Here is a 16,025-nt window from a genome sequence, read left to right on the forward strand (position 1 = left end):
ATCTTAAACCAGCTTAAACCATACCTGATTATGCTTTATCTAATTGCTTATACTTATCTAATTGCTTATACGTCAGACCCCAACCACTCCCTGTATCCTGTCTTGTCAGTTTAGTGTAGACAGTAAGCCCCCCAGGGAAGGGACTGCATTAATATTACTAGCTAAATGTTAAATATACCACTGTGATCATGTGTTTGTTTTCTTACTTTCTCTTTCAACTTTTGGAGTTGGACAGTTCTTTTTCTTTATGGATTTTAAACAGTGATCTGTTGTATACACTGCAAATCACACAAAATATACTGAGAAAAGGCTTTTGCCATAGAAGTGAAGAGCTGCTTTGCCTTCTGTTGGTTCAACAATGACATACAGCAGAGAGAACTGTGGAGCTACATGGATTTTTCTCCTCAGGGGAAAAGGGAAAGCAAGCCTGCAATAAGTCTGTTTCTATTGCTTGAAATGGTCTCCCCAGGGATCTAAACAGCCAGCTCAAGCTGAAGACAAGGAGATGCCTAGGGAGGGAAGTTGTGAAAGCTCCTTTGGGGTTTAAATATGGTCTACTGGGGTTGTTTATATACAGAATATTAGGGCCAAGGGATTCATATAGGATTTTTTCTTCTTTTCCCCCTCTCTCTAACATGTGCACAGAAAGAGCATATGAACTGAAACATTTTATGCCGGGAAAAGGATACATGCACACATATATCTCAGTAAATATACAAGTAAAGATGTAGAAAGGATTTGTATACCTAATTTAGATAATCCTCCCTTTTTTTAAAAGGGGGAAAACACTTTACACAATCATTTGCTCCCCACTTCTCATACAGGAGAGTCAGTTCACTGAAAGTTTGAACTGGTGAACTAGTCCAATGATTGTACCTACCTTCTAACTGTATGACTGCTCAATGATGACTATTGTGCCTCCACTGAAAAAGAAGAAATTACAGCAGCCTTCCCAAATGGAATGCCTCCCAGACTGCAATTTCCATCAAACCCAAACAGCACAGAGAATAGTCAGGGATAGAATCATAGATAAGTGGTCAGCAATTATGGGAGTTGTGAAAACTACCATAAGCCAGGATAAGACTGAATTAGAGCAGTAGTGAATGCTCTGTGCTGGAGAAGCACATCTGTCTCATCACACAAATGTTCAGAGACTGGACCCCCTGTTGCCATGATATTTTTGCCAGGCTCTACTACAAAGTTGAGAGCAAAGAACAGCGTTGGGATTGTAAAAAGGAAGTCTAATTAATGTGTTTTTAGCTTCACTGATGTTAGGCAAGAATGAAGCAATTTTCAGCCCTGTCACCAGTCATCTTTCATTCCAGGCCTGAGAAAGCATTAGGAACAAGTTGCAAGGGCCTGGAAAAAGTAATTTGAAGCATTCTAGAGCAGGAGTAGACAACCTGGTACTCACCTGGAGTTCCAGGAATGATACAAAAATATCTGGAGGACATCAGACCAACTGCCTTTATTCTAGAACATGTGAAATAGCCCATGGGTTCAGTTAAAGGCGGGGAAACTAAGCTAGCATGGGTTACAGCATCAATCACAGGTCCCATAAATGGACAAGGGGAGCTCTCTGTAGCTGCTTCCAATATCCAGTTAACTGATGCAGTTGCTCCTCTTTACAGCACAATTAGAATTTTGTTTTTAAGCAGCAACACTAGCAGGTAGATGAGAGTTCACTGCCTCTGTGAAATGGGATCAGGCAATGCCCTTGGCAATAATCCTATATGTCACATTCACTTCCCATCTTCCTCTACCTTGAAGGCTAAGGCTAAGTCCCTTTCATTTCAGTTTGGATTTACTTTGCTGTTTCTGAATGTGATTGCTACATGGCAAAGCTTCCCCCAAAATCTTCTGCTTCACAGAGTAGCATGTCATTCTCACCAGTCAAGGCTTACCATTTTGATTGTGTGTGGAAACTACTGAAAATATATTGCATCCAGCATGTTCAACCAACCAAACAACAGTATTGCAGGGAACAGAAACACACATTGCACTGGGAGAGCTGGCTACTTCATCCATTAAGTTTCCACTGGGCTCATCTTCCTCAACAGTTCAGGATTCTGCTGTGCCTGGAACTGCATCTACTGACCTCCATGATTGTGGAGACAGAACAGATAAGGAAGAAAAGAACCACAGTGTAGCAGTCCCACAAAAGGTGGGGGGGGGAGCTGCAACCTATGCCTCTGCTTCTTGTCAAATGAGTTGAGGCCTTAAAGATCCTATACAGCCCATGAAGCCATAACATTTCTCTTTCTTTCTCTTTGAAAACACTCTGTAAAATGTTATTTATAGCACAAGGTTTTTCTAAGATGGTTCAGAAGAATAATTCACTTACCATATTCAAAATAAATGGACAATTTAAGTCCTTTCAACAAGAGTGTGACTACAGTGGACCCTTGTTATACACTGGGGTTTGGTTCCAAGATCCCCCATGGATAACAAAATCAGTGGATGCTCAAGTCCCATTAAATATAATGACATAGTAAAATGGTGTCCCTTATAAAAAAATGGAAAATCAAGGTTTGATATTTGAAATTTATACTTTTTTTTAACATTTTCAAACCGTGGATGCTTGAATCCGTGTATAAAAAATCAGTGTATAAGAAGGGCCAACTGTACCTCCAAGGAGATCAAAACAATCAATACTATTGTAGAAACTGACAGGGGGGATCAAAAGCATCATTCAACCTAACCTCCTAATGCCCAGGGCATAAATTTTCTATATAATCCATTGTTTCACATGCATCTGATACCTGAGGTGTATCCCCCTCAATTGGAGTCAAGGAGGCAGGAAGCCTAGGTATTAGTAAGTGAGGGGAAGAAGAATCCTAACTCTCGTTGAAGTCCAGCAAGGTTGAGAGGTGGGAGAAATGTTCTCCTCAACTGATAAGACAGTACACCTGCAACAACAACCTGAGTTTTCCCAGAAAAATGTTATGAGTATAAATCTATGGGTGGCAGTGTTCCTACCAGGGGAAAGCATCCAGAGTCATTGGGGATGGCTTCAAGTTTATTAAATACCAAGCTTCCTTATTCTCTACACACATTCCCATATTGGATCCACAAAGCAGCCATCCAGAAGCTGTAATTGCAATTTCCCATGTTGATTTCAGTAGGAAGAGGAAGGACAGGAAATCCACTCATGCCCTTCTCCCTGTCTGCTCCATCCTCACTCCAACCAGGATTGTGCTGTTAACCTTTAAAATGCCATGATGCTTTGTTTGTTTTTGCTGCAACAAACCAATTTGGAATTAAAATAAAAGAGTTTATATGGAAGAAGAATTAGATCTGATATGCATTGTATCTTCCATGGTAAATGAAAAAAAATTAGCAGCAAATATTAATGCAACTGTCTACTTAGCCTGTAAATATGAAACAAATGAAAGAACTTCAGAAGATCAGCAGAGTCTCCTTTCTTTCTTTTTTCCCCTTTTTTGCAGAAAACTACACTGTCTTTGCTTTCTTTGTGGTCTTTGGTTTATTATTTATCAGTTTATAATTAAAATTAGCTTATGGACAGACACAGTGTATAAACAGAAGAAGAATACCCAGCAGTACAGTTACATTTTGTTTTTCTGTGAGCACAGAAAGAGCTACATGAGCAAAGAAAATAGTTTGCTGAACATTAATTTTTAATTTTAACAAAGACACAAGTTCCTATTGCTATACCTGAGCAGAGGTTGTTTTATTTTGCAGCCATGAAAGTTTCTGAGTGCAATCAACTGTCCAGAAGAAGAGCTCACCAGAAGCATGAATTATACAATTTGCTGTGCAGATTCTTCTAAATTCCAGCACAGGACAAGCAAATGACTTGCACTGACACAGTTAAAATTGGATACTCTGGTAAAATGTTCCCAGCACTCCAAAGGTGGGGAAATATAATTTATTTAAGAGTGCTTGACCCAGACCAAAAACGTCTATATATGCATCCCACTACTACACCACCACAGCTATGTAAGTCACTAGGAGACCCTGGGCTGGTCACACTTCTCATCTTGAACCACACCACCCTACACACATCTCGTCAGGTCCATGCTTGGTTACTAATTTGGATGGAATACTACATGTGATAGCAGGAGCCTTCAAACCTGCCCTCACCCCGAAATCCTGACTGTCCAGTTGACCATATCAAACTTGAAGGACCAATGATCTAATTCAGTAGAAGGCATTTTCCTATGTTCCTAACTTTCCCAAATCGTTGTCACAAGGGCATAATGAGAAACTGCTATGTATGCAGCCTTGAGCTTCTTGGGAAAAGGAAATGATATCAACATGAGAAACAGATTAGGTAAAAAGCAGGATTTTTACAGTGGTGTGCTCATGACTGTGCTCCATAATTAATCAAACCATCCTTAGGGTGCCATACAGGAAAGCTGATACCATCCTTGTTCCTGTCAATTTGAAGTTTGGGCAGCCCAAAGGAATGCTGGTCCTCCAACCTAAGGGAATCAAATGTGCTCCTGCATTGCAATTCTGAGTCTTAAATCTCATAATTAAATCTGAATCGATGCCTTCTAGTCATGCAACACTACGCTTATCTAGGCCAACAAGTACAATTATATTTAAAAAAGGAAAACATACAAATGTGAAGAAATATGTGACCAAGCAATTATTATTCTGCTAACTTATTAATTATGAAATCGCAAAGAGCTTTTAGTGACATTATAACAACAACAGACCAACAAGTAGTTTTGAAGTCTTCACTGTTGCTTCTCTCTCTCTTTTGTTTCCCCTGCAGCTGTATTAGGCTAGTAAATTTTATATACTGTTTTACTCTGTGTGTGTGTGTGTGTGTGTGTGAACCTTTTAAAAAAAATTCAGGGCTAAATCTCTCATCTACACTAAACCACACTTGCACATAATTACACATGGATCCAAGCTATGGATATTATCAAAGATCATTGTAAGGAGATGCAGAGTTCTTCTCTTCACCTTCCCAGCACCACTGTAGGACCTATTCGTCCTCCCTCATACCAACAGCAGCTTAAGACACATCATGCGACTGTCCTGATTTAGCAGGGGCAGGCCTGACCAATCCTTTGTCACCCTACATTTTCAGGTGCTGTAAAAATTTTCTAGTTTCTCTTCCCTCATCCCACTTTCTCCCTTCATCCTCAGTCTAATTCAGTTGGAACAAAAGTGCACAAAGTAGTTTCAACTGCAAAAGTAGTTTGCATTCAAGTAATCCAGCAAGGGTGAGAGGAAGCAGCAGAATCTTGCTCTTCCCAGGAGGCGCAGGCAAAAGTAAACTGCTGCTACCCCACTAGCTTGTGTGCTCTTCCTCATTAAGAACTTTTGCTATCTTGACAACATTCTGATGTTGCTTGGTCACAAATGTCCCAATTTTCATCTGTGAAATAGTAGAGGTCAGGTTAAGAGGCGTTTTGTTTGTTATTCCCCATTCTATGCAATTTCTGATTCCATTAATTGTTACTCTCCCTCCACCCAGCTAACATGATTTGCATTTTGGAAAAAAAAATCCTGTGTGTAAAATGCAAATATGCATTTATGCCATTTGCAGATTGCTTTTTAGAATTTGGCAGTAGTCAATGGCGGGGTACAGACGGGCAGGAGAAGACGTCTTGGAGGTGTATTTAGCTCAATGCGGAGCTTCCAGACCGCCCGCCCCGGGGACGTGCTTCAGGTGTTGGGGCTTCCACACGGGGGGCAGTGAGGACGCCTCACCTGGGTCTGTTTCGGACCCGTAGCTTCCATACCGCCGCCTCGGAGGACGCCGCAAAGAAAGGGGCAGCTTCCGCACGGGCGGCCCAAACCGCGGCTTTTTTTTTTCTTTTGCCGGCTGGAGGATGCGCAGCTGCGCATCTGCAGTGCTAAGCAGCGGCGGCAGAAAGCCTATGTGCGCATTTAAAGCGCCCAGGCCCCTTTAAAACTTTTCCCCCCCGCTCTGCCCAAGAACAAAGGTGGTCTCCTGCCAGCTGGTGATCAGCTGGTGTTGGCATCCTTGCCCGCTTGCACTTTGCCAGTGTCACCAGCATCATGGATGCCTCCTCTCCTTTGGTCCCCATGCTCTTGCTGAATCTGCAATGCACAGCTACAGCTGTCTCCGCTGCCACCGCTGTCCCCCTGCCATCCCCCATCACCTCCCTTGTAAATATGTAAATATTTAAAGTTTTAGGGTTTTTTTTATTGTTAGGTGAAAATGGCACAGGAATGTGTGTAGGGGTGCACTTTAAAGTCCAAACTTTCCAAGCAGCGCATGCGTACATGTTGCTCTAGGGTTAGGGTTAGGGTTAGGGTTAGGGTTACGAGTCTTAAAATGCGCTGCAGCTCTGCTGCAGCTTCCACACCTGCATGGCAGCGGACGCTACAATTAAAGCCTGACTGTAAACTGCGCATGTTCCAAGACCCCAACTCATTATGCGACGCAGCAGACACGGAGCTTTTAAATGGGCAACTTAAATTAGCGGCGTAGCAATTCTGGTGTACCGGTGCAGCAGCTCTCATGGCTTCTTCCACTTCTCGATATGTGTCAGCATTCAGGTAGGACTGCTCCAGTTTCTGCAAAATGTTTGGCTGGGACCATATAGCTATAAGGTCAGCCGTCTCAGTATGAGACCAAGACGTCCCCCTGCCTTTTTTCGGGGTGCTGGTGGGTGGCTGTGCCATCCTGCCTGGTGGCAAAGGGGAGCCGCCGCACAGCTGTGGCAGGAGCAGCCGAACTGTGCCCGTTCCCAGGTGAAAATGGAGCAGGAATGTGTGTAGGGGGTCACTTTAAATTCCAAACTTTCCCTTATCACTTTCTACAACCAAAACATCCGCCGGCAAAACTTACAACTTCCCGCGGTTCCAGCAATGCATGCGCACAAGTGGCTCTAGGGTTAGGGTTACGAGACTTAAAATGCGCCGCAGCTGTGCCACAGCTTCCACAGCTGCATGGCAGCGGACGCTGCAATTAAAGCCCGACTGCAAACCACGCATGTCCCGGACCCCGACCCATTATGCGACGCAGCTGACACGGAGCTTTTAAACGGGCAACTTATATTTGCGGCGTAGCAATTGGGACGTACCGGTGCAGCTGCTTACATACGGAGCTGCGCACGTACGCCGCAAATCAAAAAGAAGCGGAAAAAAGCAGCACCTTTTTAATGCCGCCTCTTCCCGCTTGGGGCGTGCGGGGGGCGTGTTCATGGCGGCATTCAGGTAAGGGCCGTCTGAAGGCTCTACCTTCATGACGTCATGAATACACCCCTTTTTGCCCGTCTGTATCCCGCCACTGTTTCTGCAGTTTCAAATCTCTATGGGAATACAAGGCAAAGGGGAAATGCCATTCTTTGTAGTGTCAAGAGGCTTACTGATTTGTTTATTGCCAGAGACCATTACAGTGTTTAATTTCAAGGTCAGGAAGTGCTAAATACTCCCATCTCCACTGTGCCTGTTTACCAAGGGATTCTGGGTTGGCTGAGGATTTTCAGAGGTGATAGCCATATTTTCCACTCCCGGGAATGCCTCCTACAAGGAATACAATTCTTAACCTGAGGTGGGATAGTGTGTGTGTGTGGGGGGGGGGAGGTAGGGTTGCCATAAGTCAGGACCTCCAAACCAGGACAAATGAAGGACATATGTAGGGCAACATTTTCAAATGTAGGACACATTTTTAAAATGGAGGACACACAAAAAAATTTGAGGGCGTGGCGCAGCGGTGGCAGCGCTGGCGAGGAGGAGGAAGGCGGCGCTGCCCAGGAGCAGGAGGGCGGCGCTGCCCAAGAAGGGAAGGAGGTGGTGGGTTGGCGGCCAGCCGCATTAGCGGCCACGGCAATGGCTGCATGAGCGGTGCCGGCCCGGAGGCGGGACAAAGGCCGGGGTTGGGGGGGAACCGGACCAGGGCAGTCAGGGGGGCCCAAAAGCGGAATTGTCCCGGGGCCGCTGGGATATGGCATCCCTATGTGTGTGGGGTCTATCTTATAAACAGGTATGCATATGTTGTACAGTATTAGAAATTTTTGTATTCTTCCTCCTTCCCTCTTGCCATCTTTTGCTATATTTTAATCAATGTTAATTCTTACTTGGGCCTAAATATTCTAAAGGTACCAGATCCCATCTGTTCTTGGAAGCTAAGCAGATCACCAGTGTTTAGTTCTTGAATGGGACAGTGTCAACAAATACTACCTGCTGTAGGCTATATTTCAGAATTCAAAGGAATTGTCAAAACAATATGTGACTATCAGATGCCTAAGAAATCCATGGATTCACCAGTAGTAGACAGGAGAACTGAAGGCACATGCACACATACACGATTCCTCCTTGATCACAATTTTTCTACTCCTTGTTGATGTACAGTCGGCCCTTATTATAGACGGATTTTTTTATACACAGATTCAAGCATCCACGGTTTGAAAATGTTCAAAAAAAGTATACATTTCAAATATCAAACCTCGATTTTCCTTTTTTTTTTAAGGGACACCATTTTGCTATGTCGTTATATTTAATGAGACTTGAGCATCCATGGATTTTTATTCTGCGGGGGATCTTGGAACCAAACCCCAGCGTATAACAAGGGTCTCTGTACTTGTTTAACCGCCTTGAGTCCCTGTACCAGGAGGAAGGCGGGATATAAATAAATATAATAATAATAATAATAATAATAATAATATCCTGTTCTGCTGAAGTTCTGAATATTGGAGCCTTTTCACACAACACTACTGTAACATTACAATTAGCTTTTAACTGCTATGGCTGCATCCTAAGAAATCCTGGGATTTGTAGTTTGCTCAAAGGCACTGGAGGAGCTTTCTGCTTAAGAATTTTAAATGCCCTTTGCTAAATTGTAAATCGGATGGAACCATGGCAGTTACAATAGAATTATATCTAATATGAAAGGCCCTTTAATGAAGATTTTGGCCAAAGGTGAAAAGTGGGGGCCAAAACCTTCAATAAAAGTCCTTTTGTAGACAAAGGTAACAAAGGGGTGGGAGTCAGCTTGAGTAGAGGTTTGAGTGTTGGAACAGGACACTGGAAGACCAGGGTTTGAATCTCTGCTCAGCCATGGAAACTCACACGCTCAGCCTCAAAGGAAGGCAAAGGCAAACCCCCTCTGCATAAATATTTCCAGAAAAAACCCTGTGATAGGTTCACCTTAGGGCCATCCTAAGTCAGGAACAACCTGAAGGCACACAACATCATACAAATCGATGGGGGATTTGTCATAAGTTTAAAAAGGTACAGTGGGCCCTTCCCTTACGCAGGGGATCCGTTCCAGATCCCCCCACATAAGTAGGGTTGCCGTAATTCTCTATCACAAACTGGGGCAAAATGTAGGACAAAATTTAGACCAAAATGCAGGACAATTGTAGGATAAAATGTAGCCCAAAATGTAGGACATTTAAGAAAACCTTAAATGTCCTATATTTTGGGCTACATTTTATCCTACAGTTGTCCTGCATTTTGGTCTAAATTTTGTCCTACATTTTGTCCCAGTTTGTGGTAGAGAATTATGGCAACCCTACACATCAGGGGAAGTTCGCATATGCTCGAGCCCCATTCCAGGGTGTGCCGGGCCTTCTTCTGGCACAGCTTTCAGTGTTTGTAGACGCACTGTGTCTTTCTTGATTCTTTAAGCTATAATGCATGCCAAACTGCCCTTAACTACATGCATGCTGCTTTGAAAATATCTCCCAAAGACCCATTTTAGGTCATGTTCAGTCTATGATCAACAATAATCCCAAAGGATTTTTCACATGTACTACTGCTAAGCCAAATACCCACCTATACCTTTGCATTTAGTTTTTGTTGCTTAAATGTAGAATTTTACATTTGTCTCTGTTTAATTTTCTAGTTTATCAAGGTCCCTTTGAATTCTGTCCCTATCTTCCAACAGGCCAGCTACCTTTCATCTACATACCCAAAGATTTTGTATCGTATCCAACCATTTTTTGAGAAAAGAAGAGAGGAAGGAAAGATTAACAGGAAAGGTTTTGTGAAGCTAAAAGAACTACAGATACACTTAAATGCTATTCTCTACAGGTAAGCAGTATATCCAGTCTTGCTACCAGTGATTATTGCAGGGACAGAGTTTGATCAATGAGTAATAAGGAGCCTCTTGGATTTCTATGGACAAACTTATACAAAGTATTGGAACTAGTGATCTTGCATCTTCAATAATAACACAAGGCACTTCTGTTCTGCTAGTGAAATGCAGCACAGTATGGAATGAGACAGCTGTTAAACATCAGAAAAGTTAACGGCAGTTAAAGTAAACCAGAAGCAGTTTAAAGACATGTGATTAACTCCCATATATACCTGAACTATCACAACATTGTTCTCTGTTTTTGGATAATCAAGAATGGGGTGGGTGGGCAGGAGGATGCTAAACAAAATTACGCAACTTGGAGCTGGCCCAAGTAATCCAAGATTGGATTTTATGTCTCATTCAAGTAACAGATGCACCACCAGCAGTGCGGCACCTCACAGCACTGTCTTCATGCAGCTTCATTGGTAATTTAGAGACTATCAGCCGCCCAGTCATCTATATCAAATCCCAGAATATCAAGAACTAGGACTAACCCTTAACATTATTTTGCAGTGCAGATAAATTGCAAAGAAGGAGCCATACTTGTAAGATGAACTTTTAAGATGATCTCCTGACATAAGGAAAAATAATGCTTTGAAAAACAAAAGGTATAATCTATAACTTTATGCTCCTACAGGAAAACATACTCAGTACAGGTATACCTTGGTTAATAAAGTAGATGGGTTCTTGGGTATTAATTCTTTCACAGAAAAGATTGCACCAGAAAAAGAAATAATGCAGGGAAGAATACAGATTGGTCCCTATTACACATACATACACACAAAAAGAGCAGTTCAACATGTTTCAGAAAACTTTTTATCCAAAACTAACATACTGACATGTTAAACAACCATATCAGGTAAGCCTTGCATAAGTAAGCAAAAAAAAAAAAAAAAAGGGGGGGGGGAATCTTGTAGAGACCACTTAAAGGGTTCTTCCAAAATGAATATATGGATGACTTTTTCTTTCACCACCTCTCTCCATTTTTCTTATGATTTTTATGCTGCTGTCCAAACTTATAGATCTATGTGAAGTCGAAGGTTTTCATGGCCAGCATCCATAGTTTTTTGTGGGTTTTTTGGGCTATGTGGCTCTTCTAGAACATAGCCACAAAGACCAAAAAACCCACAAAAATTATATACCTATGCTTCTTTTAACACATCGAATGGTATTTAGTGAGGCAGGCTTACCTACTCTCTCCTTTTCTCCCTTTTACTGCTCATGCACATTCAGTAAGAGATTCTGGATGCACTTGCTCTTTTACCTTGGCTGTTTAAGACAGGCACACATGGGAAAAGTAGAATTGGCTAGAGTAGGATCTCTCTCTTTCCCAACTCATGTTTTGTTTATTGCACTGTTTACTGCATGTGTACTGCTCCAAACCAATGGCAAAAGTTTGTGTTTCTTTGTCCCTATTTCACCATTCTCCCAATAGTAGTTAACTGAAGTTTTCTTGTCTGTGGAAAAATATGCATAGAGGAAGCAAATCATCTAAACCACTATCCCACTCTTGCTCAAATCTGTTTCTTCTCAACCCATCAGAAATTTAAATACCACTCACTTTAATCTAGAGGTATGAAGCTGAAAATCCTTTCACACACCTAAGACCCTATGGGGAACCACAGACACACAAAACTGTTTTAAACTGCATGTTCCCCCATAGGTTGTCTTTAAAATCCCAGTAATTAACCCACAAGACAATACACTTATGAGGCAGTAGCATAGTATTGTCTAACCTCTACTTCTACCAATGAAAATACATAGTCTGATGACCAACATTTGAAGCTGCAGTACAAACTGTATCATATCTACGCAGGACAGCCAATGGTAAGGGAAGATGGGAGTTGCAGTCCAACAACATCTGAAGGGCCACAGGTTGTTTACTGATGCCTAGAGACTAAGAGGCTGTACAGACAGCCCCGAAGAGGCGGCATGTAGCTGCCCCTGTTGCAGCTAGATCAAGGCCGTGGCAACCACACGACACGGCCCCAATCCGGCCTCTGGAGAGTGCAAAAAGGAGCCGAAAAAAGTAGCTCCTTTTTGCATCCTCAAAAGGGTGCCATAGCTGTGGTGGGGTGGCTTTATGACACCACTATGGTGCTGCATCATGTGGCTGCAGCACTGGAGAGGTGTCATGATGGTATGCACCATGTGGACTGACATGTGCCAAAACGGCACCCTGGGAGTGAGGTTTGGGCATCCAGCGTGCTGACGCTGCGCCCTAACTCCGCCCACAGACCAGCACAAAGTGCTGGTCTGTATAGGGCCTAAGGCTACATCTACTCTGCAGAAATAATGTAGTTTAACACCAATTTAAGGAACATGGGTTGTCATAATTCAGAAATTATGAAATTTGTAATTTTGTGAAATATTTAGCCTTCTCTGTCAGAGAACTCTGGTGCCACAGCAAACTGAAAATCCCAGGATTCCATAGAATGAAGCCATGACAGTTAAAACAGTGTCTAATTGCATTAAATCTGCAGTGTGGCAGCAGCCACAGTGATGGATTTAAGCCACGTGCTCCTAATACATGCTCCTGGTATGTTGCTGGATGTTATAACCTGTAGCTATAAGCTCTTTAATAATGATTTGGCTATCTGATGTTTACAAAGAGGATGAAAGAGTATTCTGATTTTTCTGCCCATCCTAGTAATATTCATAAAGGGCTAGCAGTTTAACATAGCCATCTCTCCATCACTAGCTCTGTCTCATTTTAGCACTGCAGAGATACTGTATATTCATCTTTCAAACAGATGTAAAGAATATGGCAATACAATTTTCCTAGCAAATTTACCTTTTACATTTTATACTGTACTGAACTCCCTACAGAGATCATCCAGGTAAAAATCATCTCCATATTTATAGCTGGGACAAACGGTGACTGACTCATTTATTATTATATTTCCTTTAAACACTAAAAGGACAAGTCCAGAATGTCCATTACACACTATTTTTCCCTGAAAATGAAAGAGATGTCAATGTGATATTATAACACTACCAGTAGCTTAAAGGTTTTCTCTACTTGCTGTTTTTCTGTCCTTACTTACAGGAACAAAGACCCATAGAACCAATTCCAACCTCCATATATTTAACAGTCCAGTCGTTATTCATTGTCTTTTTAATTATTATAAAACGCCCTTTCATTTTGCTATCTCAACCAAGTGCAGCAAAACTGCAATCAAATCCAAAATAGCTCCTTCCTCCCATCTGCATCTTCCTGGTGTTCTTTTTCTTTTTTTCTTTTTTTTTAACTTGCCAGCTTCAAAAACAACTAAGATTCTTGTTGCCCCTTAAAAATTAATAGGGGCATTATGGGGCATGAGAGCCAGCATGGTGTAGTCGTTTCAGTATTAGACTACGACTCTGAAAACCAGAATTTGATCCCCACTTGGCCATGGAAACACATAGGGTGACCTTGGACGAGTCACGCACTCTCAGCTCCAGAACTACCCCATGACAGGGTTGTCATAAGTCAGAAACAACTTGAAGGCACACAACAATTACTACAACAACAAAGCTTTTGTGGTTTGCACCTCACTTTTTCAGGTTCAGCTGAAGAAATGGGCTGCAGTCTGTGAAACCTTATGAATAATAAAACATGTTGATCTTTAAGATGCCACAAAACTCTTTCCTATTTCTGCTACAAACAAATAATGTGGCTACATCTCTTGGAAACTGCCCATGTCATGATGCTGTCCCGAAGATGCAGGACTTGAAGTCTTTCATACCACAAGAAAACAATATCACTTCATTCCCAGCAAACACTATTCCAACAAAAAGTGGAAACTGGACAAATCACTTGTTTTTATGCGCTCATTATGTGCTCATTAGTAGTGCTGCTACTAATTTGCCCCATAAAATCAATCAAAACACACACCACTGAAGGTATCCTCATCTGTAGCCAAACCCACCACAGGAAACATGTTAGTTTTCAACACAGAGTTAAATATACAAAACAAGAGACAAGTAGCTGCAGTGAATGGAAAGTTGCCTTGCCTCCTGAGACTTCCCCTTACCTCCACCAGATGAGGTGTTGGGTTGAATCCACACATGTTGCAGACCTGCTGCTTACAGGATGTACAAGCATTATAGTTGGGGGGTTCCCCAGAGCCCACATTGAGCTGCGCTTTGCAGAGGGGGCACAAGACCCTTTCTTTCGGCACTTCCTTTGGCTTGGTTACTTGTTCTGCTTTCACTTGCTTTGCAGCTGGGACAGTTCCAGCCTTACCCTGCATTCCAGGTGCAGCGCCTGGGGCTTTTGGGCCAGCTTCTTTGCTGGCATCACTGAAGACAATTTTTGGAGGCACTTTGCCAGGGGATTGTTGACTCGGTGGGGTGGCCTCTGGCTGAACAGACATAAGTGTGCTTGCTTGAGTCAAGAGAGAAGCCCCAAATCCAAAGAGCTTCCCAGTGAGGCCCTCTTGGGGTTGCTCTTGTACCCCCGTGCCAGGGGCTGGAGCTGGAGTCTTAGCTGGGGAGTCTCCCACAGTCTTTCTCTGATCAGTGGATGAAGGCTTTGCTTGCTGATGCTGCGGGGAAGACCTCACCGCTTCCTGAGGAGCAGCAGGTTTTGGCTGGACTTGGCTGTGTTGTTCCCTCTGTGCTGAAGCTGGGGATGGTTTGGGGGTCTCCGGCTGCATGACACCAGCACCTGGTCTGGGGCCCAGCTGCATAGCTCCTGGTTGTTTCTCCAGTCCTGGGGCTACTTGGGGCTGTGTTGGTGGCTGTTTGGCTGGGGAATGAGATGGGGAAAGGGAAGGGGAGTGCAGCTGTTGCTGGCTTTTGGAGCGGGGTGCAGTGGTCATGTCCATCCCCAAAGCTCTCTGCATCTGGCAGTTTAAACATAACCATTCTTGCACCTAAAAGACAAAAAATAAAAAATAAAAATAAATCAACAAAATAAAGAAAGATAATCCAATAAGGACAAATCCATAACTCATTCACTAATTAACTGGCAATTAGTTGGCACCAAAAGCATACAAGTATTTAATTTCAGCTTTCTACTCAAACAGTAAAACTCTTCATATAGACAGAATTAAGGCATGCTAACAAACCCCCTTTTCCACAGAAGTACTTCATTGCTCAAAAAGCATAAGTAGTCCATCTGATAACAAAAGTAGCAGTTTTGAAGCTTTTAGTGAATTCTCCATTTATTGAACTTACTGAGCACAAGTCTCTTTTCATGAATTGGTTTGTACAGCATGCCTGCACCATATGCAAACTCAAGGTCATGCGGATGGCAAACCCTAACATTTTTAATGGTGCATGCATGGGAGTGTGCCACCATAGAAAGCAATGGGACTTGATCCCACTTTTTTTCCTTACGCGAGGCGGTCCAGAACGGGTGCACTGTATTTGCTGATGCCATCCATCTGAGCACGTCAAGATCTGTACTGTTTGTATGAACTTCTAAAAGTTGCTATGAACAGGCAAATCTCACCAGCAATATCTTGGAAAAAAAAGCAGAAGGATTGGTCCACATAGCACTTCAGCAAATTAAACATATCCCACACTCCAAATGGGAGCTCAGAAGTATCTACATCACTCCCATGTATTCCCAAGGAGACAACTAGCATATAAGAATATTTAGGGTGCATGGTTCGCTCGCTAGTCTCTAGTGTGGTAGTTTGCCCGGGAAAACCTCTTCAGTAAACGGTCAACCTGGTAGCACAGCATAAAATCATGCTGTTTGAGAATAGTATTACTGTTAAATGGATTTTGAGGTTTGAAAGGCTGTAAAGATAGAAGCCTGTCAGAGGCAAGGAAGAGTGTAGCATTTCTCATTACATTTGACTAAGAACAAAAACCTCGGTCATTCAATTAATTTTGTTTTATTTATATACCGCTATTCCAAAGATCATAGCGGTGAACAGCAAGTAAGCTAATTAGCAAGTAAGCTAATTTGCCCCCAACAGTCTGGGTACTCATTTTAGCGACCTCGGAAGGATGCAAGCCTGAGTCGAGCTTGGGCCCTTTTGCTGGTCTTGAA

At 42.7% G+C, this 16,025-nt stretch overlaps 1 protein-coding gene across 2 annotated transcripts in view; it reads right to left on the reverse strand.

The window, feature by feature from the left end:
* The window catches only part of BSN (bassoon presynaptic cytomatrix protein), a 274,395-nt gene that overhangs the window by 190,853 nt on the left and 67,517 nt on the right, over window positions 1-16,025 (reverse strand). For both annotated transcript variants that reach the window (XM_089525741.1, XM_089525751.1), the window contains one exon: window positions 14,053-14,895. In XM_089525741.1, the coding sequence (XP_089381867.1) occupies window positions 14,053-14,895 (843 nt within the window). The remainder of the gene's footprint in view (window positions 1-14,052; window positions 14,896-16,025) is intronic.

The sequence above is a fragment of the Sceloporus occidentalis genome, unplaced genomic scaffold (genome assembly GCF_023333645.1).
Source record: "Sceloporus occidentalis isolate IW3139 unplaced genomic scaffold, rSceOcc1.0.p SCAF_1, whole genome shotgun sequence".
Lineage (NCBI taxonomy): Eukaryota > Metazoa > Chordata > Lepidosauria > Squamata > Phrynosomatidae > Sceloporus > Sceloporus occidentalis.